At 43.9% G+C, this 27,666-nt stretch overlaps 1 protein-coding gene and 1 pseudogene across 1 annotated transcript; both read right to left on the minus strand.

The window, feature by feature from the left end:
- Positions 1–1,109: 1,109 nt before the first annotated feature.
- Positions 1,110–23,064, minus strand: galr1b (galanin receptor 1b). The gene is made up of 3 exons (XM_088939132.1): positions 22,182–23,064; positions 20,093–20,158; positions 1,110–2,975 (listed from the first exon to the last, which is right to left on the minus strand). The coding sequence occupies exons 1-3, from the start codon at positions 22,857–22,859 to the stop codon at positions 2,658–2,660; spliced, it is 1,062 nt and encodes a 353-aa protein (XP_088795258.1). The 5' UTR covers positions 22,860–23,064; the 3' UTR covers positions 1,110–2,657.
- LOC148817368 (uncharacterized) lies at positions 22,915–26,289 on the minus strand (annotated as a pseudogene).
- Positions 26,290–27,666: the final 1,377 nt, after the last annotated feature.

The raw sequence follows: 27,666 nt of genomic DNA on the forward strand, positions 1-27,666 counted from the left end.
TGACTAAGTGCTGGGAGACACTCTCACTGAATAGCAAAGCTGCCCTTCTGTGTCTCTCTAGTCTCTCTGTAGAGCTGTCTTTTATCGCCCATGTGTCATCCTGCTTCCCTGATTGTTTTCTAATACCACATAATGACTGAGACAAGCTGTCAGGAGATGGCACAGCAGCGGAGCAGATCAGAGGCTCAGTGCCTGTCAGGCTGCGGGAGTCCAGATTCACCCCCCTGTGGCTGAAGGCACGGGGTAGCCTGGCCCAGACCTTCATTAACAAGACCCCACGCTTGGTCTGCAAGGGCTTTCCCTCCAAGCTTCTTCGAGTCTGGGCTCCAGTGTAGCAGTGGCACAGTGCTCCAGCAGGTTGGAAGTGGGCCGTAGCAGCTTTCCTGTCTCCCTCACTGCACCGAGAGCTACTCCTGAGCAACTCGCTGCAGCAGCAGCGGAGTGTCTCTGAAGAGAGATCTGTCGTTGATCAGTGATACAGACTGTCTCCTTCCCTCACTGCATACCTAGCTTGAGCCTTTCATGCACGATTCACTAGGAAAATACATTTAATGTTTATTGCAACTTCCCTCACACAAAATGTTTTGCAAATTCTTTGACAGGGAAAAACTATTGCAACTTCACAGTTCATTATCCAGCAAAAGTTAGTAATAATAAAGAATTCCCAAGAGAATTATGACTTATTTTAAATTTGCATTTTGTATAACATAACTTGTAAATCACAGGTTAAAAAAGTTCTCTAGGCCTTTGCCATGATTTTGCTTTATTTTACTACACTTTGCTCTTTCACTTGTGTAGGATGACAGACCTACTATAACACTATTGAGTAGAAGCCTCTGGCAAACATAAAGGCACCGTAAAGTGTTGTACCTGGGCTGTTTAGCTGTTGGTTTGACAAACTGTGTTAAGGTAATCTCAAAACGAGAGAGGACAGGCAGCTCCTCACACAAGGAAGATCTGGGGTTTAGGGAACACACACGACAACACCAACACACAGATATGATCTGCAGCTTTCCTGTACAAACCACTGCTGGCTCTCTTTCAAGAAGACACATTCTCTGAGGAGGATGGGCTGGAAAATAGAATAACAGTAAGTAATGCCAATCAATGCATTTAACATTATTTTTTTAATGTGGAATCCATTTTAATGAACACAATGGTCAAATACTGTCACACATATACATTTTAATGAAAGGAATTTTAACAAGGTTATCACATTTATTCTTTCTTAGCCTCCTTTTTTTCCATAGTTCACTCTATGTACTTTCACTCAGGTTTCCTTCATGTTGCATTTGTCCTCCACGGTGAGACACGGTGTCACAGCATTAAAGACGTACACACAAAAATAGACATAAAAAGTAATCTTTCTTACACTATTGTTCTCTTTCCTGTTTTACAATGCTTATAAAACTATTTCACTAGGAATGACAACAACCAAGATTAAAGCGTCATGGAGCAAAATTGTGGCTTAACCCGCTTGGCTTAGGGCTTGCCTCCTGGCCAGAGGACAAGGAGACCAGGACCCCCATGCAGGGTGACCGAGGGGCAGCTGCAGAGGTGGAGATGGGGTGGAGGCCTGCACGAGAGAGATAGGGATCTCATAGGTATTTATAGCGTTTGGGAGAGGAGTGGATTGTCAGGAGCGATTGCTAAATACTGACAGCTGAGTCCAGTTGAGCTTGGTTGTTATCATCTCTCCCGAACTTTTGTTATAAACTCCATAAAGAAACATACAGATCGTTTGGTTGAGTGGAGTCTTTCTGGTTTTGCCATTGATATGTTAAAAACTGTCAACAGGGTGTGCTCAGGAAAAACAATGTCTGATTAAATGACTATATAACTGTCTTGCTGCGCACAGAGGCTGTAAGCAGTCAGGAGTGCACCAAGACAAGAAGAGAGTGTCTGAGCATGGAGAGGAGCTCTGTGCCTATCAGCCAGAGAAGCAGCTCCTCGTTTTCACTCTACAGGAGTGCTTCAGCCCTGCACAGTGGAAACATGACAGGAAGTCAGAATAGATTGTCACTATCGATCATGACTTACCTTTGCAGCAGTATAGTTAATAAAAAAACACTGAGAACAAAAGACACAGGTCTTTGAGGAGGGTAGAGAGTATGGGATTAAGCAGAAAAGGTATGTTCCAGGAAACAGGAAATAAAACACTGGGCTGCTTGTCTGTTGGGCTTGTGTACACCCATAACTTGTTTCATTTGAAAATGTGTTTCATTGCCATGTGCTGCTCTTCCTAGAAAAACAACACAGGAGTCTGCCAGAACTTCCTCTCCTGCTACCTGCAGTAGAATTGAATGAGGCCAATTATTTTTTGAAGCACAATAAGAGACTTTTACAGGTGTCGGAAGATAGCGCATATAAAGCAACATTCTTCTTTTTCTCGTTTGTGTTACCAGCTTACCATGAAGCAGGAGCAGATGAGGGACATAAGTGGCATGAGCTCAGAGAGAGAAGCACAGCGGGCCTGTGCAGAGCTGAGAGCAGCTCCCTCTGCTGGGCACTATGCATAGCCCCACAGCAGCCACATAATAAATACACAGAAATACAATTACTTTTACTTTGAGATAGAAGTGTCCAGTGCTTGTTTCAGCACCTGTTCTGTTTGTGGGGAACTGTTCCCACAGTCCTCTCCATCTGGTCTGCGGAGTTCAGACGTTGGTGGTGGAGTGGGTGGTGGAGAAGTTCTCCATGCGGATTCGGACCACCTTCTCCTCGGGCGGCGGGGGGAACAGGAATCTGCAGGTGAAGACTTGCTGGCAGGCCTTCCGGAAGTTCTCCGACAGGAAGGCGTACAGGATGGGGTTGACGCAGGAGTTGCCATAGGCCAGGCAGTGAGAGATGATACGGAAGGCGAAGGAGGCGTCGTTGAGGGGGAACTCCCCGAATTCTGCCCACATGGCGATGATGTGGTGGGGCATCCAGCAGATTAGGAAAGCAGCAACGACCAGGAGCACTGTCTGCGCAGTCTGGAAGAGAGAGACACTGGGCACGTCACCAACATAACACACTGTCTCTCCTAACACTAACAATGTGCTGCTGGCTTTGGGGACATTAGGCAGTTATCTGCTGACCAGAGCAAGACTACTGACAACTGAGGACATTAGATTCCTCACGGTTAGCTGAAGGTGATCCTGCTGGAAATATCATTTTGCTGCAAAGGTTTCAAACCTTTGCTAACACATAAGGGGCTCACTTTTACGTTACATTTAGTAATTTTGTCAACCACTTTTATCCAGTTACTTACAGTTCCATCCAGTCAAGATTCCAAGTAATGTCTTGCAGAGGTAATTCATTGTATTTAGACCTGTGTCTGTACGCATCAATTTCCGATCAGGCCACTGATTTTAATTTTATCTATTACTGGAATTAATATGTACTATGTCATGAGTTAGCTCTAGCCTCTGTGAGTTCTGGAAGTTCACTGCAGGCCAATATTATTTTATTGCAGTTATGGTTGAGTTTCCCTGGGTATATTTGAATGCTATTGTGTGTGTAAATAGCATTTTGGAATAAAACAGCCTCCTGCCCATGTGGTTGAATAAAACCTGGAGACTGTAATTACAGCCGCTGCCTGATTCACTCATAATTACTGTCATTTGCATTAACATGAGTTGCACTCTGCAGTTCTGTTTAGTTACAGGAAACATGTACCACAGCTTATTTTGTTCTTTAACCCAGCTCCATCAGAAGTGAATGAAAGGGACAGTCCATCAAATTGTTGGTCTGACATTTAAAGTTGAAAGATGAAAGGGCTGCAAGACAAATTGTGTTTTTATCTTTCTTATTGTGGCTCAGCATGGATATATAGAAATAAAAAGTAGCCTTTCTATTCTGTACACCATATCAGAAATGCCTGCTATAATTTCAATTTGGATGCTGGGTTTGCTTTAAATTAAAATGACAAAGGTCCTGCACACAGGTATGTGTTATGGCTTTGTAATTAGATATGATTTCTAAGTGATGATATTGTAACTTGCTGTCTGTGAAATTTGTAAGCCTGATTCTATAATATTCTGCAGGTGGGACACTGACCTGTTGCTCTGAACTGCTGAGGTTGTCTGAAGCCCAAAATCTCTTCTACCCCTCAGTTCTCTGAGGTTATAGCATTGTAGAAACCCTGTATCAGCTTTAAACTTCTTTCAACTTCTGCAATTTCTATCATGGGATCAATAAAGTATCTATCAAAACAAGTTCATAGAAAGTTACTTCATTCTAAAATATATTCTAAACATCGGCTTCCTCAGTATCCTCTCTGGCTTATCCTAGAGTGACTCATCACGCACAGAGCTGGCAGTATTGAATGCCATGTGCTTGCTAATGTTGCTGGAGGGCCTCTTACATTTCAAAGGAAAAACAAAAAATGTAACAAATCACAAACAGTAGATTTATTACACACAGTGCAGTAGTAAGTCAAAATAAAACAGGAAAGGGATTCACGACCAAATTGATTTTGTTGTCCAGTGCTGAATAGACATTGTGGTAACAGCAGAGACTCATCACAGTGCTGCAGTGTCTTTACAATAGAGAGTATAAATGTGTAGCAGGATAAATCTAGTGTGTTTTGAAAGCCCCAGTAATTGCATCATGGCGTAATCTGTGTCCTGTAGCCCAATTGTTTTCTTTCTGAGGTAAAGGACTCACACTGTGATCCAATTCACACAGTCACTGCTGAGCTGAAAGCATATCAACTAGAATAGAACATGGAGGTTATACACACAGGATAGAGAGCGTAAATTAACAGGTACATTTAACCAGAGTTCTGCAATGTGTAAACAAGGCCATATGTGCTGAATGTTTTCCCGACAGTCCAGCCTCAGATGTAACTACGGTGAAGCACAGATTCCTGAGAAAGCAGGCAGCGGACGAGGTTCTGGAAAGGTCAGCACAGACCATGGCATGAAATCGACAGGCGCTGGTGCGGTTGTGTCCAGGACTGTCTACCGATCAATAGATCAGCAGATGCCTCCCTGTACTTAATAAGGTCAACACACTGGCAGGGAGCACAAGTGCATGGAGCTCCTCCCCACGTCCACATAGGCCTCTTTGCGGTCCCGGCTTTTAGAGTTTTAAAAAATAAGCCCAGCACAAAAATCGAACAGCTTCCACAATGTTTTTATTCATACAGCCTCAAGCAAATAATAAAGAAAAATGGCCACATGGGAGAGTCAGAGGAAATCTCAAAGCCAGACAGCACAATGCTGCACCTGAAAGAAACTCAGTCGGCTAAGGAAATTAGCAGCTGTCTGCCTGTATGTGCACGAAGGACACCCTGGACTGTTCTTCCCCATCCTGCCAGGCTCTTTAGGCTGAGCCTACATGGGTTTGCGCTTCACCTGTGCACTTTGTGTCATGTGTTTTCCTCCTCTTTCCTCAGGGGGGCAGTGCAGAGCAGTGGTCAGGGCCCTGGGCCTCTTACTGCAAGGCTGTGAGTTTCAGTCCCTCTGCAGGCATGACTGTTGTACCCCACTGCTAGGGGAACCCCTGTGATCCAGGGGAAGTCAGGTCTGTTAGTGCAGACTAACTCTAACAAACTAAGACTAACTCAATCTGTTAGTGCAGACTAACTGTGAGGAGCCTCTTGGGTTCAGTGTGCACTTCACTTTTTACCCCTTCCTGTAGTCCGGCTCTGCTCCTGTAATCAGTGGTGAAGGTAACTCGCAATTTCAGAGAACAGGAGTGCAGACTGCTGTCTCTTTCAGCTGCTGAGCCTCTGAGGACCAAAGAATTCCCCTACTTCTCAGTATCATCTTTGCAGACTAGAAAACACACTTGGCTATGAGGAGCAGCTATCAGGGAGCTGTCAAACATTGAGCAACTCATCCGTCCCCAGTAGGGACATGCTGCCGACACAGGCTGGCGGACTCAGGGCCAGAACAGTACTGGATCCAGGAAGCACCTGTTATACTGAATATTACAAGGGCTCAACAGACTGTTACTGAAATCACTACTGAAATAAAGAAAAATCATAAAGGAATGCCTGTACCTGCTGAAATAAAACAGAACCAGGCTTGTATGTAGCTATAATGAAGAGCTTTTTTACATTTTTTTATATTTTAAAAAATATATATATATTTAATTTATAATAAATAATAAAGAGCTGTTTAGAAGTTCCATTCATCTGGCAACACCAAATACATCCTCAAAGACCAAAAATTTTTTTTAATATTCACAATGTTTTTCATTGGCAGCACATTCTAGATACCTACTAGTGTGATACTCAGCAACATTCAGTTGTAAGAAAAGCACAGATGTACTAAAACCCCAGGTGTATCCTCCCAATTGAAATGTGTCTGACTGCGGCTCAAATCACCTGCGACAAGAGGGAAAACATAGTTGTGGCCATCAGATCACGTCCATATCCCCCAAAACCTTCAGGAACATTCACCTGAAACCCCCCACTGACCTTGTGAGGAAGCATTTCTCTTCATTTCATTGCAATAAGATCCCACAATGGATACCAGTCCCAGCCAAATGGCACTTATAAAATAACTAAACATCATAGCACAGTAGAAACATAGAGAAATAAAGTAGAGAATAATGCTGTTACAAAGTAGCGTGGAAAAAAACAGCAAACCATAGCAGTCTGCAGGAACCCATAGCACAGCATAGCAAATCCAAGGTCTAAGCATAGTTAAATGTAAGTTGTTAACTGACGTTCGGGAGGGACAACAATGACAAATCAATCAAACATAACTGTACCTAACATCATCCATACGGAAATTTGCTCTATATATCAAACTCAAATACCCCGCTTTGCATTCGTCTCCTGCATCCCTCTTCCACCCCATCTCCACCTCACAGCAGCCCCTTTTGTTAAGGAGATAGCAAGGAATGGACCCTGTGCAGAACTCAAGAGCTGGAAAAACAGAATTAAACAGGGAGTCCAAATATGAGGTCCAAATGAGCAGTAGATCAAAAGCCAAAAGGTCTTAGAGTGAAAAATACCTGAGGGAGAATCCAAAAGTCGTGGTCAAAAGCAAGGCTAAATTCTGTAGGCCAAAAGGGAAGCAAAGACTTTCTCAAGGTGAACAAGAGGTATAGCTCTCACAGTGAAAACCTAATATTGAGCAGGGGAGGGACCCATTACCCCCTCTCCTAGGGTGGCTCCTGATGCCCTCGAGGGAAGGTTTGGGAATCTATGCTGAAATTCACGGATTAGTGTAGGATCTAGTATGTCTTTTGCAGGTACCCATTAGCACGCCTCAGGCCAGTAGCCTTCCCAGTCAACTAGATATTGCAAAGATCCACTGTGCCACCAAGAGTTGAGGCAGGGAGGCCGTCAATTAGACGAGGCGGGGGTGGTCAGGGTTGGGGCCTGGATAAGGGTGATTTGTGATAGGGTTTAAGTAGCGAGATATGAAAATTAGGGTGAATTTGGAGAGTGGGGAGCAGTGCCAAATGATAAGTAACGGGTGTGACCTGGACAATAATATGGAAAGGTCCAATGAATCTTGGTCCCAATTTATGGGAACATTGCCGAGCTGGTAGATTACGTGTTGACAACTATACGTATTGATCTCGGAGCTGGGGCGCTTTGTGACGATGTTGATTGGCGGACTTCTTCTGGAGTTGTGAGGTACCTATAAGGGTGGCTTTTGCTGATTTCCATAATTCCTGTAGCTTAGAAACATAGTCCTGGACAGAGGGTACCTAAGAGTCGGTTGAGGATTCCAAGATGAGGGGTGGCTGGTAGCCTAGAGTGCGCTGAAAGGGGGTCATGCCCATGGAGGAGGTAAATAAGCAATTGTGGGCATATTCACCCCAGGGAAGGAGGCGTACCCAGTCATCCTGAGTTGATGATACCTAAGCTCGTAAGTACGTCTTCAGTTCCTGGTTAATACACTCAGTCTGTCTGTTAGCTTGGGGGTGGTAGGCAGATGTAAGAGAGACCGAGGCTCCTAAAGAATCACAGAAGGGTCTCCAGAAATTAGACACAAACTGGGGTCCACGATTGGAGACAACGTCCTTAGGATAGACAGTCTGTGATGTTGTCCTTCATAGTGGGCCAGAAGAAGTCTCTCGAGAGGAGTTCTAAAGTGCATCGAATCCATGGATGGCCAGCGAATCGGGAATCATGCCCCTGCTGAAAGATAGAAGATCGTACCTGCATCGGAACAAATAAATGGTCCGAAGGACACTGGGGAGGAATGGTCTCGCCAACCAGGGCGCACCTTACCACATCCTCAATGTCCTACTTTAAAGCCCCAAGGAATTTGATACGGGGCAGAATAGGCTCCAGGGTTTCTTCTGCATCTGGAGGATCACGGAGGCGGGAGAAAGAATCAGCCTTCGTGTTCTTTGAACATGGCGTGTAAGTGATAAGGAAAACAGAGACCATCTGGCTTGTCGTGGATTCAGGCATTTAGTAGATTGGAGATAAGATTGATTTTTGTGGTCAGTGTAGGTGAGGAAGGGCTTTTAAGCTCCTTCTAGCCAGTGTCTAGTGCCAGTAGTTCCCTATTTCCCATGTTATAATTAATTTCTGCTGGGTACAATCATTTGGAGAAAAAAGAACAAGGATGAAGGATGATCTTTTTCACAGTGATGCTGGGATAAAACTCCATGACTCGAAGCGTCAATTTCAACAAAAAAGGTCAAGGAGGGGTCAGGGTGATGTAGGAGGGGAGCGGTGGTAAAGAGATGTTTGAGGTGCTGAAAAGCCTCATCAGCCTGTAAAGTCAATTTTCCCTGACGTGGTCCTTTTCGAGTTAGAACTGTGATGGGTGCGCCCACCATGCTAAAATTGCCAATAAATCTTGTGTAGAAGTTAGCAAACCTCCTTGAGATTCTTGGGAGTGGGCCAGTTCTTTATTGCAGAGATCTTGCCTGGATCCATCTCCGCACCCTGTGGGGAAAGGATATAACCCAGATCGTGGACTGTAGATGCGTGGAACACACACTTTTCCAATTTGACGTACAATTTGTTTTTAATAAGACATGAGAGTACCTCATGAAAGTGGGAGACATGGTCCTGAAGGGAGTTGGAATAAATCAGAATATCATCCAGGTATATGAGGATATACCTCTGAATTATATCCTGGGATATGTCATTTACGAATATCTGGAACATGGCTGGAGCATTAACCAGACCGAATGGAATGACAAGGTATTCGAAGTGCCCATGGATGGTCATGAAGGCGGTCTTCCATTCGTCACCTTCTCTGATACATATTAGGTTATAAGCCCTCCGAACATCGAGTTTGGTGAAAATTGTGGTTCCCTGTACAGATTCTAGGGCCGCTGGTATCAGGGGTAAGGGGTAGTTCTTGATAGTAAGCTCATTCACACCAAGGTAGTTGATACAGGGTAGAAGGCCCCCATCCTTCTTTTCCACAAAGAAGAAGCCAGCACTGGCCAGAGGTGTGGAAGGCCAAGTGATACCTGCCTTTAGAGAGTCTTGAATGTATTTCTACAGAGTGTCAGGAAAGCGTTCTTTCCGGACCCTATGCGGACGACACAATCCGGGGTTGAGTGAGGAAACACTGGGAAAAAGTCATACAGGATACGGGAATAAAAACAGGGGGGCGTGTCCAAGGAGTGCTGGTGGTCGGGAAAGGTGTAGCGAGGCAAACAATCCGGGGACGAGTCCAAAGAGAAGTCGAAAGACGAGGCAAAAGTCCATGGCCAGGAGATCTATCCAAGACAGGAGATTAAAAACCAGAACCGGGTCAGGACCGGGAACTGGAACAGAAACTTAAAACCATGATGGAGCCAGACGCATCCAGGACCCGGGCTCGCATGATACGGGAACCAATGCAGAGCCTGGGTCCTGGATGCGTCTGGATCTGCATTGGTTCCCGTATCATGCGAGCCCGGGTCCTGGATGCGTGCGGATCGTGTCGTCCGCATAGGGAAAGAACTGTTCGTTACACAGAGCTTCTGACTTGGTGCATGAGAGAGGGTAAACACGTCCACTGGGGGCTAGGGTTCCGGCAAAATGTCTATGGTGCAGTCGTAGGGCCGATGGGGAGGTAGAGAAGAAGCTTTTTGTTCGCTGAAAGCATCCTCTAAGTCAGCATATTGCAGAGGTATCACAGGGTGTTCAGTCTGAGGCAGAGCGGTGTGCATCATCTTCAGTCGGAGACGACAGAAGTTCTCACGACAGAGAATGTGTGGATCATGTTTGCATAACCACGGAAACCCTAGCAAGAGAGGGTGGGTCGGGTGCAAAAGAAACCATATGCTATCAAAGTGAGTGGCACAGATCTGCAGAGTAAGTGGGGGCAGTCTGCCATCTAATTCTGTACATTCAAGAGCTACGGGGGAGCCGTCTAAAGCTTGTACTCAGAGGGGCGGGTTTACGGGTTCCAGAGGGATATTCCAAGACCGGGCAAGAGAGGAATCTATAAAATTTCCAGCTGCCCCTGAATGAGTATTTAGCCATGAAAGGGTTATGTGAACATAGAGCTCTTCAGGGGGCTTATTATCGGAGAGGGTTACACTCACCACTGGTTCCTTCATTGGTGGGGCACAGTGGGGGCCTCGTTGCTTAGCAGGACAAAGGATCCTGTAGTGACCATGGGATCCGCAATAGAGACAACGGTCTTCCGTCCAGCACCTTTTCTTTTCCTCAGTGGTGAGCCTTGCACAAGCCAGGTCCATGGGCTTTTATAGGAACTCTGGGAGATAGGCCTTAGGAGCCTCAGGACGTAATACTTCAGATCTGGATGTCTGAGATTTTTCATGGTGTCACTCTTGGATTCTGTCGTCAATGTCGACAATCTGGGTATTTACCTCCTGCAGTGTTTTTCCCTTCAGGAGCAGTACGGTCAGGTGATCTTTAATTTCCTCTGATAAGCCTTGACGGAACAGGGAGGTGAATGCCGGTGTGGCTGCCTTGTTGGAGGGTAGGGAGATGGTAAGCTATGTCTTTGCCCGAGGCTCGGTGGTGGAAAATGGCCTTGAGTTGATCCTGGAGCTGGAAATCTGATATCTCCTGGGTGCCTCTCTCCAGTAAAGCCGTGGCCCAGTCCACAGTGTGTCCAGTTAGTAAGGAAATGATAAATGCAATCTTTTCCTGGGACGTGGGGTAGTCTGCAGGGTGGAGTTTGAAAACATGGGAACATTGAGCAAGGAAACCGCAGCAATTGGCTGGGTTACCATCATACCTCTCAGGTGTGATTAGAGGTGGAGACTGGGGGTGCCAGCATTGGGAGGTGATTGTGATACCTGCAGAAGTGTAGGCAGTGTCAGTTGGGACAGGTGCTCTGAGAGTTGCTGAATAGTGCCCTGTAGTTGCGAGAGTGTCTGTGAGTGCTGAGCCAGCATGACACGAATCTCATTGGGATCCACAGGGTCCATGAAGGTAGCTCAGTATTCTGTTAAGGAGATAGCAAGGGATGGACCCTGTGCAGATCCAGGGAACTCAAGAGTAGAAAAAACAGAGTTAAACAGGGGAATCCAAATACAAGGTCCAAACGAGCAGTAGGTCAAAAGCCAAAAGGTCTAAAGGCAAAAAATACCTGAGGGAGAATCCAAAAGACGTGGTCAAAAGCAAGGCTAAATTCTGTAGGCAAAAAGGGAAGCAAAGAATGGCTCGAGGTAAACAGGACGTGTAGCTTTTGCAGTGAAAACCTAATACTGAGCAGGAGAGGGACAGAGAGCTGGGCTCAAGTAGGCTGGGAAGGGGAGGCGCGGTGGTGAAGAAGTGCTGTGATTAGTTGACGAGGTCTAGGTCGTCGGAGTCTTCCCCGAGTAGCTGAGGTAGGTGCCTGTGGGTTCAGAGCCCCCTGGTGGCTGGGTGATGGTACTGTAACACCTTGGGTCACTCACTCTGAATGGGGTTCGAGCCTCCTTGTCCTGTGGCCAGGAGACTGCCCATTAACCAAGAGGCTTAAACCAAACTTATCTCACCAAACAGTATTCCAAACATTCACAAAGCATTCAATTCTTAGATGATGCTGTCCCTTGTAAACGTGAAATGTGAAAAATCATGCTAAAATTGTTCAATTATAATGGAAAGACTCAGACGTTTCCAGAGATGCCTGTGGTGATCTAGCTTATTGAGAAGCCAGTAACAATGTCTGCTTATTGCAGAGGAACTGGCTAATGTGCAGATGCTAATGTGCAGTATGTCCAAAATTCAGCAGCCAGAATCCTGACCAGGTCTAGTGCAAGTGTTCACATTACTCCTATCCTGGAGTCCTTGCACTGGCTTCCGGTCAAATTCCGCGTAGACTTTAAAATCCTCATGCTCACCTATAAGGCTCTGCATGGCTTGGCACCTCAATACCTGTCTGAACTATTATTGTTAGACGGACACTTGCCAGGAGCAGTATGAGAGCTCTGCTGTTTCTAAATCCTATACTCCAAGAAATGTTACTTTGGTGCATCATACAAAACTAGAGAAAATTGTTTTAAAGCACAGCAATATCATGGGCAGGTAAACCAGACCATAGCCAAACAATGTACAGTAAAGACTGGTTGAGTAAATGCCATGCAAATTAAGCATGATGACCTTTCATGAGAGGCAGATCTATACTGTCAAGAGTAGGACATAACGTGGTAAAACCAAAATGCAAATGTCACAGCTTTCTCTCCTCAGCAGTACGCACATTCCAGTAAATCCAGAATTAGCGTCAGGATGAGTTAATGAAGAAGGCGGTCAGGCACATCTGTAGAATAGCAAGAAAGCCCCAGGAGACCTGTTCTGCAAATTCAATCTGCTGTGTCTCTGCGCTCTGACCCAGGAACTAGATCTCAAAGACCAGCTTAAAGAGATGCCTGCAACTCCTTCCAGTCTCCCAGCGGCTTTGTGGTCTTTTCTTCAGCCAGTGCCCATTCTCTCACACACTGCAGCAGCTTAACTAATGACACTTTGGTTTCCAACGTATTTACACCACTGATCACACAGCTCACTATTTCTGTACTGTAACAAAATCTCTCTGCTTGTTTGCTGGTATAGTACAAATTTCTATTCTTATAGATGGTACAATAACATGTCGCATTAAGCACAGCATTACTGGGATGCAGTAAGGTAATATGAATTTTTAGACAAAACCTAAATTTTCTATGCATTTAATTTCAACCGATTAATAGCCATCCAAATCATTTCTTTCTTGCTGCACAAGGCTGGTTACCAACTCTGATTCTTGCAGTGACACTGTTGATATGACTAAAATAACCTGCAACAGATGAAGGAGGTATTGGATGATAAAGAAATTAAAGACACTGTCCATAGAGTCGAACACAATGTCTTTGCATCACCTTTACATTTTTTACATTTTTACCTTTACTTTATTGGACAGATCACGTCCATTATGAAAAAAGACAGGTCAATTGATGAATGCAGAGCTCAGCACACAAGCCTCTTTTAAAAAAAACTGTAATATCCAGAATGGGAAATGGTAAGGCCCTGCATTAAAGATATTTAATCCCTGTTACAGCCCTGCTGTAACCTCAGCATCTTCTCTTAGCTGTCATACACACTTTGTCCAATTATCCCAGAGATGATGCACAGAACAAACAATAATTATAAATCCTGGATAGGTACTTCAGACAGATGAGAAGGTTCTTGAATGAAATCAAATTGTAAAAAAAGATAAAAGAGCATTAAAATGTTATAGAATAGTATGTAGCAAGTTTTATGTGTTTTGTTAATGAGGTTGTTGAAGACCGAGTGAAAAGGTCAAGACAGTGACTATGTGCGGAAAAGGTTTTCTGTTTGCACCTAAGACCACTGTCTTAGGTGCAAACTAAAGCCTGTGATTCTTCACACTCATTCAACCAGAGAGAAATGAAACAGAGTGCAGGATGCCAAATGGCATCTTCCTGTCCTGTTTGTTTGACTTCTGACACTGCCCCTTTCCCTGTATGTTCCTTTGATATGTTAAAGTCATGCCTACTTTTAATGTATAAAAAGGAAAGTGTAACTTCAGTCCAGCGAGCATGTCTTACTGAGTGCTAGGGGAAACCCTTGCTCTGTGATATGCTCCCCTTCAGCTGATTGAATTAAAGATCTCTGTTTTTACAATCTCCTAACCTGAGTGAAGACTGAGTTTTCTTCGACAAGGTGTTTTCTAAATTTGTTTCCTGTCATAGTAGTTAAAAGTTGTAAAAGTAAAGCCAAATGTTGTTAATTATTAATTCTGCTGCGACCCTGTTCATTTGTAATTATTTGCTAACAATATGAATGACTACAAATTCCAAAGCCCTGAAAATGAACGTTGCTCTGTCTGTTCGTCCTAAAAATGCAGTTTGACCTACATGAGAACTGACGATTACAGATGAGTGGACACTGCTAGGCCAGTCTTGCTAGACTGTTCACCTCGCAGATCTCATTTATAAAGGTTAAGGCGGTCTGGGAAAGACCTTACTGCAGACGTATCAATGAAATGAAGCCTGGATTTCGAGAATGGATGACTCTCATCAGTGCAGTAGGATTCTGCCAAGCGTGAACAATAGTCCCCATTAGTGTCTGTCATGTGCAAGACACAATTTGCATTACAAAGCACTAAATAATTCCATGAATACCAAGCAATACATTACTAATACCTGCAGCCTCTCTCCCAAATCCTAGATGAATACTGTCTTTATGATTATCTTGTGGTGACAAGTACATATTGTATCTTATCGCATTTCCATTTTTACGCAATAGATAATGCACTTCTTTGTTCTCCAAAATGAAGTTTAAATAATTAAAAGGTAAATGCAGAAAGAGTGATGTTGTAATAATCTTGTATTACTATGGTGAAAAGTGAACCAAGGGAAGGAAGGTGGAAACTTTTGTTTTGAACTTTTCTTCATTGCCTTGGGTTTAAATGCCCTAGTTGCTATAGAAAATCATAGGTGCTTTTGCAGTTTCAGTTTTTTCAAAGCAAATGTTTCTTCACGCTAACAAGCTCCTAAATATTAATTTATTTTAAATTTAAATGAATTTATTAACCTCCTAATTTATGATATAAGACAAAAGCAGCCAACCTACAGAAATAAAATAATAAAAACTAACTAATATCAGTTTCAGTTCTGGTCAATGTCACCTGGAACAAACCATGCCCTAGCTGTGACCACGCCCCCTAATTCAGACCCCACCCCTATCACTAACCACACCCTAGCTGTGACCATGCCCCCTAATTCAGACTCCACCCCTATCGCTAATCACATCCTAGCTGTGGCCACGCCCCCTAATCCAGCCTCCACCCTCTAGAACAAATAACACCCTATCTGTGACCATGCCCTTAATTGGACCCTATTCCCTGGAACTAACAATACACAAAAGCACAGACAAGCAAGGTCATCTGCATGTCCTTTAGTTTTTAGCCTCTCTATGTTCAATATCCTTAGAGAGACATGGACACAAACAATGGTAGCCCAGGCCAGTTAATGGTTTAAGAAAACTGTGGAAAAATTACTAAAGTTCTATGCCATTTTACCATGTTATATGCTGAACCCACTTCATGGCCCTGCGTCTGCCCCTGACCCTGTTTTGCTGAGAGCTGCTCTCTTCCCACTCACCCGCACACTCGGAATGCTTTTTTGCACTTGACATTTCCCACTCCTGCTAATGGCTTGGCATGGATCTTTTACTTCTACTTGTTCAAGCAATATCACCTGTAATTTGCACTAATTAGACATTTTTCATGTATGTGAAGATAAGAGATTGAGAATTTGCAAGGTTTTAATCAGCGCAATACGGACAAAAAGAGGAAAGCTTGCTTTTCTTAAAGCAAAAGTCATCTGAAGCCAAAACAATAGACGCATTACTTCCAAATACAAAATAAATGCAAATTGGGGTGTAAGTGTACAGTATTTAGGGACCCTCAGCTTGCTCTCAGCCTTCTGGACAGGAGTGGGTTAGATTCCTATCTCAGTATCTTTCTGCTGTCCAAGTTGCTGAACTTAAATAATGTATCTTGTCCACTTCTTCCAGCTGCAATCAGCCTGTTCTTCTTTACTAAGTGCAAGAGAAGCAAACAGCATAAATAAGAGTAAATGTAAACTACTCATCAGAGAAATATGCTGCATAATTGATATTATGTTGACATGGAGAACAATATAGTCCAGCAGAGTTCAACTGTGCTACAGGTTCAGAACTGATACAGTGTGTGGAGCAGGTAGGGCCGAGATTCTTTTCTTACATGTGTTTGGTACAGTATAACCGCCCCTCATCAATGCATAGAGCACCGGATAAAAACTCTCATTTTTTTCATATTTAACGAAATCTGCAAAATTATGACATTCAGCTATCTGATCTTTTCAGGAAATACCACAGATTCTTGCTTTGGCTGGTCTAAAGCACACTAAAACAAACTTGTTTCAGCTACAGACTTGTTACAGACGTGCATGATTTTTATAAAACAGTTTATGAATATTCATAAGGAAAATAAAAAAAATCAGAAATCCACAGTACTGATGTAGAGTTTGTACTTTGCATATAGATCATATTTCATTACCATTTTAAAGTGCTCATCAAAGTTAAGCAGGCTGTCATAACAGAATGGAAATGTTTAATATATTGACTTTCTAAGCCTGTGTGCTAAAGTCAAGGGCCCTCTTCCCAAATTCTTCAGCTACACGGCCTCATCGAGGGCTGGCAGTGTGTGTCTGGGGGGGGGGGGCTGTGCAGGTCTCACTCTCATTACAAATGAAACCCTCATTAAGGGAAGATGCAGGCATGGCTCTAGAGAGTCCTGCTGTGGCCGTGGTGAAGGGTTTCTGGATGGTTGTGTACATGGACTGCTGTGTCAGTCATCTCCGGGAGTGCTCTCCTACTCTCACACTTTCTGAACTCCCGCAGGTCCTTTGACATTGCTTAATGAAATAAACAATAGCTGTATTCACAATGGTGTTGTGTACAGTTAATTTCCTTTGAGGTTAATTCTGGATGAGGTCTATGGATTGTTTCCCGAAGGATGGAACATTTAACTGGGAGTTTCTCACTACTCAGTTACAGGCAAGGTGGGTTTTTAACGCTTGCAGAAAGCCTGTGCTAAAATACTGTAACTGTCTGTGAAAATGTTGTTCATGTTGATCCATTGTATTGTGTTCTTGCATGCATCCCTGAGTTCAAAAGCGCTTACAGATAATGACATCTCCACTGAAAAACCAAACAGAAATGCCACATGTCAAAAAACCCCAGTGCCATCTCTCTTTCTACAGGTCATTCTGCCTTTCAGTTGCACAGGGTTTACTACTGCGATTGATTCCCAATGTGGAAGAACACAGCTAAGACTGAAGCCTATTTCCAGTGTGCTGTGCTTTTAAAAAACCCAAACTGTCTGCTACATCACACTGTTTTTTTTGTCAGGAGGATGTGCTACAGCAGGACTGAATACAGTAATCTTTCTCTGACAAAGATGTCATGTGATCAATGCAGAGCACTGGACCTGCAGCTCTGAAGTCCTTATCCACTCTGAACATCAGGGGTAATGATTCCCCAAGGCCACAGCCTCTACAGCCTCTAGTTCTCCAGTGCCAGGCCTTGTGTGTTCCCTTGTGTGTTCCCTTTCCCTAACGATTGGTCTTGGATCTTAGGATAAAACAAAGCTTTTGGTGGATATCAAAATATTTCCTGTGATACAATGAGTATCATGTGCACAAATGATATACTGCACCTCTGTATGACAATGTGTTATTTAAATATGTCCAAACTATTTTTGAAAAGCCATCATAAAAACCATGATAAGAGCTACACGTGTATTTTCTCAGAGTTTAAAGATGTGCCTTTTGTCAGACCATGCACCCATGACTCACTGCCTGTAATAACTTACTACAGAGCCCACAGCTGGTGAGCAGCCCTTATATACACAAGGGTGAACATAACATGGTGCTTCTACCACAGCTTCCACAGGAATTACCTGCTTTCCTGCTGCTGTTATTGTGCACTCTCTTTACACACATTTTGCACAATTTTAATGACTTTATTAGCATTTATTCTCATAGTCTTCAGTATAGTAACATATCATTCTAAAACCTTCTATTTGTTTTAGTATTATTATTATTACTATTATTTATTAGTAGTAGTATTATTCAAAAAACATCTAGTTGTTTTAGTATAACCATTTAGTAGTTCTAAAACAATCTAGAATTTGTTGTGTTTATTATGTCTCAATATATAAGAAACTCAAGATACATACTGTACTGTACTGTATAACATCAGTATAGAGTACTAATTTTGGATCAGGATTGGACAATATAATTTTATGTAAACTTCAGGTCATTATAAATTAAGTGAGGAGAACAGGAATTACTTTCTCTATGTGTAAGATGTTATATTTGCAGCAGCACAGTTTTAACATGATGGCAGTGAAGAGAAGGCTGGGACTGCATCTCCAGTCATCAGCCCACCCTGCATGCCTTTTTCTGCTCTGCCTCCCACTCTTTAAATAAAGGCCATCATTATCTCAGCCATCTCCCTGGCGCACCAGGAGAGAAGTGACTGCAGTAGCACATTGTTTCTGACATGTCCAAATCAAACCCTTGAGCCTCTTGGATTCAGCTGCTGTAGACTGAAGATCCACTGAGGAGGAGCTGCTGCTTTTATCTGTCTTCAAACAGGGGCAGTGACAGAAGCTCTTCCTTGTAGTCAGCACTGTATGTAGTCACAACTGGGAAACATTGCCAGAACCAAAACATACATCAACCATGGCACTGATACTTACAAAAACATCTAAAACTCCGTCAATAAAATAAAACATTAATCTTTTCCTGCTTTCGAGATTGTTCTGTGCTTGATCCTTCTCTTGTGGGCAGATAATGAAAACAAAGGAGTTACAGTAATTTTCAGGTTGTCCTGGCTGGGGGCCATAATCAGCTTCTTATGTATGAAAACAACACTCTGTCAATATTATACAACAAATACAAGACCTCGCTTTGCGACAACTGCCTCAAGGCAGTCTCTGTTTTCTGCAGAAATCCAGTCTTTACTGAGCTCAACATCCAAAAAAGGTCCTCAACCATGTCCCAAGGTCAGTAGTTTGTTGCTATAGCTACTGATCGCTACTCTTCCATTAAGCTGTAAAACCAAAGACTTTAAAACACATTAGGGGAAATTTTATCTCATTATTATAATTACTGTTTTCACAAAATTAACTAGCTTGTTGGAGTTGTTCTTCCTCACATGTCAGATGCATGTTATCTAACATCCTGGAAAAAGCTTAATTGTGTTCTTTTCTTTTGGGAGCAGCACACACGCAGCCTCTGTAGTCAATGGTAACACAGCCATTGTTCTGATGTAAAATCGTTCATAAAGGAAATTACAGGCATTCTGGCTTTGTGCTGCATAAGCACAATGCTGTGAAGAAATCAGTGAGACACTGCGGTGACCTTTTGGCTTCTGGTGTGTACAGCAATGCCACAGGGGTGACTAGTGTAGCAGGCAGCCCTTTAATCTCGTAGATCTGAAGTTGTGGGTTTCAGTCCCTGCTACAGTTGTACCTTTAGTGAGATATTTTACCCCAGCGGCTCCTGTCCACCCAGCTGTATAAGTGGGGTGATCCCTCTGATGCACCACTCTTGTGCTCTCTGGTCTGGTTACTGCTACAGGACCCCGCGTGATCTCTGATCCAGGGTGCCTCTGTGGCTCTGGTCTGCATGATACCTTTACCTTAGTGAGGGATTATGATGTGAGTGACACCATGATGAAGAGACCCTGGGAAACCAGGTGCAGTAAGTGTGCTGAAGCTCTGGGATAACTGTGAAAAATCCCAGTTATCTGTGTACTTCCAAGACTTTTCTTTTGGACTGCAATACTGTGGCTTTGCCCAGTAGAAAAAAACAGAACAGCGATAAAGCTTACACAGAAGACAGTGCCAGTGATCTGGAAATACTTTTTATTCAGTTCCTGATACTTCATACTCAGAGAGAACTGTTCAGCAGCCCATTAAAACACTTTATATTTTTTACAGGATTAGGAACAGTAGTCAAAAGTCTGTTCTACTGTCATACATGCTGATACGTCTTGAATAATGTTTAATTACTCTTTCCCATTCTTCTGATTGCAATTCTCATTGCGTTCTGTAAAGGTTGTGCTCCTAACTGATAACCACCCTTTAAAAAGACTATTTGAAGTCGTCCTCACTGCACTGCCTGCCTGCCTACACTGCTTGCGTATGCTGAAGAAGGTTATGATCACAGCAAGTCCTACCTTTTTCTTCGAACGCTCTGACTTCTTGGACATGTTCTTCACTTTTTTATGAAGATGGTACAAAACCTACAAAAATAAACACAAGCTTAGCATAAAATTAAAGCTTGACTTAAATACTTCCAGGTTCCTGTACTCCAAGACATGAACTACAAATTCTATTCAACATAACAGAAAGGTTATTATAGCAGCAGATAGTAACCTTGCTCCACTCTTATACAATATAGCTGGCTAATGGAACTGGCACACAGATGTACCCTCTTGACAGCTGCACATCTAAAAATTACACCTTTTATCATGAAACTGCAATGATTTCCCCAGACAACCTTTTATTCAGCAGGCCTTGGGGCTGCTGCAGAAGCTCCAGTTCTGTATCATTACCCATCTATGTAAACACAATTTCTGCTGATCTATTCTCCTGCCATTATAATGCCAGAGTTCCAGGACTGACTGTACACCTACATAATCCACACACAGGTGCAGGTCACTCCAAAACACAGCGCTTGACCAGGCTCCAGGTCTTGAAACTCCTGCTGAGTGAGAGTCCTGGCTGTCAGCTGTCTGCTGCTGCGTTAAAGACCACTTGTTAAATTGCTTTGTACTTGCCATCTTTTTCAGCATTGTGGAGATTGAGAATTGCTCACAACTACACTCTGAACATTTCTTTTTCTAGCTTGCTCATTTCTGTGGAACAGGAAAGCCAGTGCATTTAGAATCCCTCCTGTCCAAGAGCTCTGGATCTGGGTGCAGTTGGTCTCTAAAGATCTGAATTAATGCATCTGGAGGCACTTGACCTTTTAACATACATGGTGTCCGGCAGCAGATGGGGTGTAATCTAGGCTGCTGCCCACACAGATCCACCAGGCACTGCCACACACTCCTGCACCAGAGCTGAGGGCAGATTGGCACTCAGAGGGGGAGTCTGACAGTCCTGCACTATGAATATGCTGAACAAGGAGCTCTGCTCCATGTCACACAGCTGAGCTAAAACTGCGAGCAGAGTTGCTTGTGTGTAGCGTGTTACTGAAGTGTGTACCTGTAGCTCAGTGGACAGTGGACGTAACCTCTTAGAAAAAGCAAACGAATGAATGAAGTTGTTGGGCAATATGCCCAGTATATCTTTCACCCCAATTCTCCTGACTGCCCTTTCTCTCCCACTGGGTTAGACTCTGCAGCTCTGGGAGAGAAACAGCCAGAGCTTCACCAGATATGAAGCCCAGGTTAGAGGAGAGTGAAGGTGGGAGAGTTGAGCTTCTGTGCAGGCAAGTTGTGATCTACAGCAGAGGTTAATGACACTGACAAAACATCTGGACACATACAGTAAGCCCACCCCAGCTCCCTAGCACTGACACACCCCTATCAGCATTACGAAAAGGAATACTGCTGACCATGACTGGGCTGGGCTCATGTATCCAAATGTCACAAAATACATCAGTGAATAAATAACACAGACATCGCATGAAGCGCATACGCTGTTTCACACATGCTTTATTACAGCCGTGTGGATTATTAGCAGTTACTGTATAAAGAGTTATGAGCATCCTTAAAGAATTTACAAAACACTTAATATGTTGTTAATGATGACTATATTTAACCAAGGCCATGTGCAACAGCTACAATGTCGAGACCCAGAGGATCACTGTTAACGACCCCCGCCGCGGCAACGCCCCTTCAGCCAGCAGCGCAATCGCACCCCCAGCAGCTCCTTTTGACAGAAGCTCCAAAAGTCCTGTCCTGAACTGTGGGGTCTCAGGGACGTGTTGTCCCTGCCGGTTCACCCACAAGAGCTTGTTTTTGTGACTCAGGCAGCGAGAGTTACTTCGCCGGAGAATTTAACGCTCGCATTTCCATTTCCAGCGAGCCGCTGACACCTGATCCTTCTGCTCTGCTCGCTGGCTGCCCCTGGGCTCACCGGCTCTCGGACAAGGGACAAGCGAGTAGAGCAGAGCCTGGACACGCGCGAGTGTGCCGCTCTTAACGCACTGGCTTCCAAGAGCAACAGGTCAACTTTACTCCCGCTAGCTACCCGGATAAATGTAAAAACAAACTAACCAATACAAACACGGTAAAAAAAAGAGGTATATTCCCTTACCTTTGCATAACAGCACGTAATCAACACCAGCGGCAGCAAATATCCGATTACCAAAATAGTGACTTTGTAGGTCTGTTTGGTGGTGCTGTCAGCCCACTCCTCCCAGCAGAAGGAGCTGTTGGGAGCCTCTTGGTGGTCGGTGAGGGTTTGGTGTTGAGCCGCGGGGATGGCGAAGACGAAGGACAGCACCCAGATCACACTGACGCCAATGGACGCGTTCTTCTTGTTGCGAATGCATGGGGACCTCTTGGAGTGGACCACGGCTATGTACCTGTCCACAGACATGGCCACCAGGGTGAAAATGCTCACCAGCATGCTGACCATCACAAAATAGTGCACGAACTTGCAAAGGAAGGCGCCGAATATCCACTCCGGCAAAGAGTAAATAGTGGCTTGGAACGGGACACAGAACAGGAGGAAAGACAGGTCCGCTATGCTGAGATTGAGGATAAAAGTGTTCGTAATACTTCTGGAGCGCCTGGACTTGATCCTCCCGATCACAATCATGACCAGAGTGTTCCCGATGATGCCCAAGAGAAATATCAGCCCAAAGACAACTGGCACGATGACCACCTCCGCACCCCCGTCCTTCTCGCTGGTGCTGTTCATGTTCCCCGGACCGTCAGTCCAAAGGTACCGGTAGGTGTCATTGCCAGAGAACATAGTGCTTTCGTCCATCCTCGCAGTCCGCAGAGAGCGCTGAAATACCAGCGCTGCGAGTTGAGAGGAGTCCTCACGGCGCTGCTGGGCACATCACAGGTCCCCACAGCGCCGTGCCCGCCTGCTCCCGGAGCTGGGTCTCCCGGACACAGAGCTGCGGCGACTGAGCAGCAAAGTTGAGAGGTGGACCCACGACACGGGATCCGTCAGTTACCTACTTTGTCACACAAGCCTCTCACCAGCAGTTCTTAAAGCGGTAGTACTAAATGTGCTGTAAGGGCAACACCTCCAACCAGTCACAGGTTATCTTTATTATGGTATAATACCTTTCTCTTTCACTTGTATTTGTTTACTTAGTAGAAAAAATACTGCTGCTTAATTTCAGTTTAAGTATTTTGCTATTTAGTCTGCTGTTTCCTCTTTTGGCATGTGTAAGAGTCGAGTTTTCGGATTTCATGGTTTCGGTTTTTTTCTTATTCCTTTCCATTAAGCAGGAGTGTAAAGACGGTACTGGGTGTATCGCTGGATGTATCGCTGCACCTCTGCTGTAGTTTGATGCACAAGACAGGTGCTGACTGACGAGCCGCGGAGGCGGGGAGCTGCACGCGAGAGGCGCGTCAGCCTCGTGATTTCAGTTCCATAATCTCCCGCTTCTGACGAGCAATATCGCCCCGGTCCCCTTCTTCAACCGCTGACTCTAATCTATCTATAGCAGGACTCTAATGAGTTTAACATGCAAATATTTCTCTGTAATCCCCACACCTTACCCCACACTAAAGAGTTTGTTAAAAGAAGTGCCAAGCCAGTGAGAAACCAGTGCTCTGTAAGACACCAGACCCACCAAGGGGCTGATCTCTCGCAACGAGCCATATTTCCAGGCAGCACAGATGGGGTACGTGTCTTCATACAAACTAAGTGTGTTCAGAGCTTTAAAGATTTGAAAGCAAGCATTCTGAAAAAAGTCAAAGGTTCTTTCTTAACAGAACCAGACCACAGCCTGGAGAAGGGTCCGGAGTCCAGCCTGTAGCACTGAACTTTCAAGGACAGATCCCAGGCTCCTCTCATCATGCTGGGGTCAGGAACGCCCTGAGGATCAGCCACAGAGGCACATGCTGGAAAAGGGTAATGAAGCTAAACATTACTGTGGATTTAGAAACCACACATCTGTCTCAGAGCACTGCACACCTGTCTGGGGGCACCGCACACCTGTCTTATGTCATATGTCTAACTCTCACAAAGCAACAATAAAACACAGTGTGTCAAAAAAGTAAATTCTCTGATCAAAAGGGGAAATGCATATAGGAATGCAATAAATTGAACAAAACCATTTGGAAAAAAACTCACTGTAATGAATGTTCAGACATTTCATTTTTACACAAAATCACAGTAAAATACACAACAGGCTTTCTGTAAATGAAGAAAAACACAGTAAACTGCCAAAAACAAGTACTGTATGAAAGCAAAAAACAAATGCTGCCTTCAAAAAAACTGTCCTGTCTGTCTTGTGGATTTGGCCACAGGTTTTCATCTACATCACAGCCAATGTTTTCCCTGGCCAAGCAGTGGGGAAAACATTTCCTAGCATGAAGAATCCATGCTTGGCAAGCAACTGCACGAACATCACAGGTCTCTTCCAGTGCCTGGAGTAGACAGACTTGCTCATAAGACGTACGGTCGTTAACCTTCCATCACCATGCAGAAAAATCTTCAGTTGGATTGAGGAATGGAGAATATGGTGGAAGGAAGACAACGTGGATTTGAGAGTGGTTGGTGAACCATTCCCTGACAACCACTGCACGGTGGAAGCTTATATTGTCCCCAATGACAAAATACATGTAAGTGTTGTCTGGGGCCCTGAGTTGGAGCAATCGGTCATGCAGCGCATCAAGGGATGCCAAGGGATGTGTTGAGTTGTGAGGCCCAAGACTTGCTTGACGATGAACAACCCCTTGGTGACTGATTGCAGGACAAAGGGTGAGGTTTCCACCCCTTTGGCCTGGGACCTCCACCGTTGCTCTCTGTCCTGTGATGTTTCTTCCCCGTTGTCGCCTTGTAGACAGATTGAGTCCTGCCTCATCAACATAGATGAACTCATTTGGGGCAGCATTTGCTTCAAGTTAAAAGATTTTTGGAATAAATTAATAATAATTGCTTACACTTATATAGAGTTTTTCTGGACACTCCACTCAAAGCGCTTTACAGGTAATTGGGACTTCCCTCCACCACCAATGTGTAGCATGCACCTGGATGATGCAATGGCAGCCAGAGTGCACTACTACTCTCCCTACACACCAGCTCTCAATGGGGAGGAGAGCAGAGTAATGAAGCCAATTCATAGATGGGGATTATTAGGTGGCCATGATTGGTAAGGGCCAATGGGAAATTTTGCCAGGATGCTGGGGTTACACCCCCACTCTTTCGAGAAACTCCCTGGGATTTTTAATGACCACAGAGAGTCAGGACCTCGGTTTTACGTCTCATCCGAAGGACGGTGCCTGTTTACAGTATATTGTCCCTGTCACTATACTGGGGCATTTAGGACCCACATGGACTGCAGGGTGAGCACCCCCTGCTGGCCCCACTAACACCTCTTCCAGCAGAAACCTTAGTTTTTCCCAGGAGGTCTCCCATCCAGGTACTGACCAGGCCCACACCTGCTTAACTTCAGTGGATTGCCAGTTGTGAGTTGCAGAGTGATATGGCTGCTGGCTATAATAAAGACATAATCATATAGTATAGGTACAGGGATGAGGATATTGTGCATTTCTCTTACAGTACTGTATACTGTAACACTACTCCCCTACACCTCTGTGCAAGACAAGTGCACACTACTGTACTACTGTATGGAGATTCATAGCTTACCTGCACGTATAAGTAGGGCATCTCTTTCACATGATCACTGTTTCTCTCAAATGGCACACAATATACTTGCTTCATAGACATCCTGTGCCTTCTCAGCACGCGATCAATGGTGGATATGGATATACGGTCTATGTTGTGAAACATTCCTTTGTCCTCTAGTATATGGCGTTGGATTGCCTTGAGTCTTACGGCATTATTTGCCAACACCATGTTCACTATTTCAATCTCTTGTTCTTGTTCTGGGTTGGGCAGTCGGTCTCGCCCATTAGCCGCTGGGCTTCTCTGAATTCTGCATACAAACTACACTAAGTCATGCTCAAACATGCTGTCCTCCTGCTGCTATGAGAGCCAGATATCCTGCTTTTTACCCACTCACCTGTTCTCAGTCATAAGGGTTCGGATGGTTCCAGCTACAGTGAACTGGCTCAGATTGGGCTTCACTCTTCATCCTGCTTCAAGCATACTCATTCCATGGTTGATCACATCATCAATTAGAATAACTCTTATTTAATTTGAAATTTGAAATTTGTTGTCTTCCTCTTCCTCTATTTCTTCCCCTACCTCTACATGCTCTTTGTTGCTCCATTGTTTTCTGTACTGACCACGTCTGCGGCCTTTTTATGTTGGAGAAGTTAGTGAAAATATTTGACTGATTGTGTTGTAGTTCATTGTCATTTTGAGTGATACCAGGTGATTCACGTATTAGTAGTAGTGACCCAAGTGTTCTTACAATGACTGTTGTGCTTATATACATTGAGGATTGTATGAAGTGTTTTGCAACATTAGTCAACCTGAATTGCAAATTGATTTGAAACAAGTAGAATGTGTGTTCAGTTTTGCAGAGCTGGTGCTTTGTTCCGGGAATTTTGTGTTGAGATCAGATCGCTCTCTGTGTGCAATTTATCACAGTGCATAAGCAACTGGGAAAAACTGTAAATGATACAACTTCAGTCATCCATGAGAACACTGCTGACTAGTCCAGTAGCACAGTCTTTAATATCACATTGTAAATAAACAGATCTCCACAGAGCCTCAAATTGTACAGTATCTCCAGCCTCCTTACTCAGATCTGCGCTCCACAGATGCACTAATTCTAAAATAAGACTGTTTTTTCTCATAGGTTTTGAAAAAAAAATTGTTTTAATTTTAATAAACTCTGGTACATGATTAAATTATACATTTTGCTTAAGGAATGCTAAAGAACTGTCATGATTCATTAGTATTTGTTGTGGATGCCCTTTCACGTTAGTTATTGATAAAAAGCACTTTGTCTTGTTGTTTATCTTTTTATGTCAGTGCATGTTTTATGGTCGTGTGTGTACATTCTATCCACTCTGCTGTGATTATTGGTAGGCATGTTTTTATAGTACCCAGTACAGCTCACAAACAAGAGACATCATAAAAACTGATTTATGATGAACCCTTAATCTCAAGTGTTCCTACTTCAGTCTTTTTAAAGATATGAGGGAGGAGCTGACTATTCAAGAGACATTGTGGAGGATAAAACAGACCATTACGTTGCAGACATGACAGTGAGCTGCGGAGCCCTAGAGAAAAATACGGATGCTCAGATCTCCAGTGTATCGGGGGTTTAGTGCTTAGACCAGCAGGAAAGTGTCACAGCTGGCTGGTAGTTATGTATTAGGGTTGTGTGTGCATCTTCATTCACACACATGGTGTGATCAAAGATAATAAAAGCATGAGAGCAACTAACAGACTGCATCTTAAAAAATTGGAGCATACAAGAAAAATACTATTCAGTTGACTACAGCACTAAAATTACAATTGAACCTCTTAATGGGGGACTGTAGTGAAAACTATCTTTACTTCCAGCATGATTATATTTCTTTACATGAATTGAACTTTAGAAAGAGACATTGGTAATTAATAATACTGAGGTCTGAATCTCAAACCTTTGGGAAATGGACAAAATGTAATAAACTGAAAGATCTGTAATGGGTGT

The sequence above is a fragment of the Atractosteus spatula genome, chromosome 21 (assembly GCF_055471065.1).
Source record: "Atractosteus spatula isolate fAtrSpa1 chromosome 21, fAtrSpa1.hap1, whole genome shotgun sequence".
In the NCBI taxonomy this organism is placed as follows: Eukaryota; Metazoa; Chordata; class Actinopteri; order Semionotiformes; family Lepisosteidae; genus Atractosteus; species Atractosteus spatula.

Excerpts from the sequence above, each read along its gene's own strand:
- galr1b (XM_088939132.1), bottom strand. The coding sequence starts at position 22,859 with ATGGACGAAAGCACTATGTTCTCTGGCAATGACACCTACCGGTACCTT. Across the intron at positions 20,159-22,181 it reads TTACGTGCTGTTATGCAAAG|GTTTTGTACCATCTTCATAA; the intron begins GTAAGGGAATAT and ends TTATTTTTGTAG. Across the intron at positions 2,976-20,092 it reads CAGAGCGTTCGAAGAAAAAG|ACTGCGCAGACAGTGCTCCT; the intron begins GTAGGACTTGCT and ends TCTCTCTTCCAG.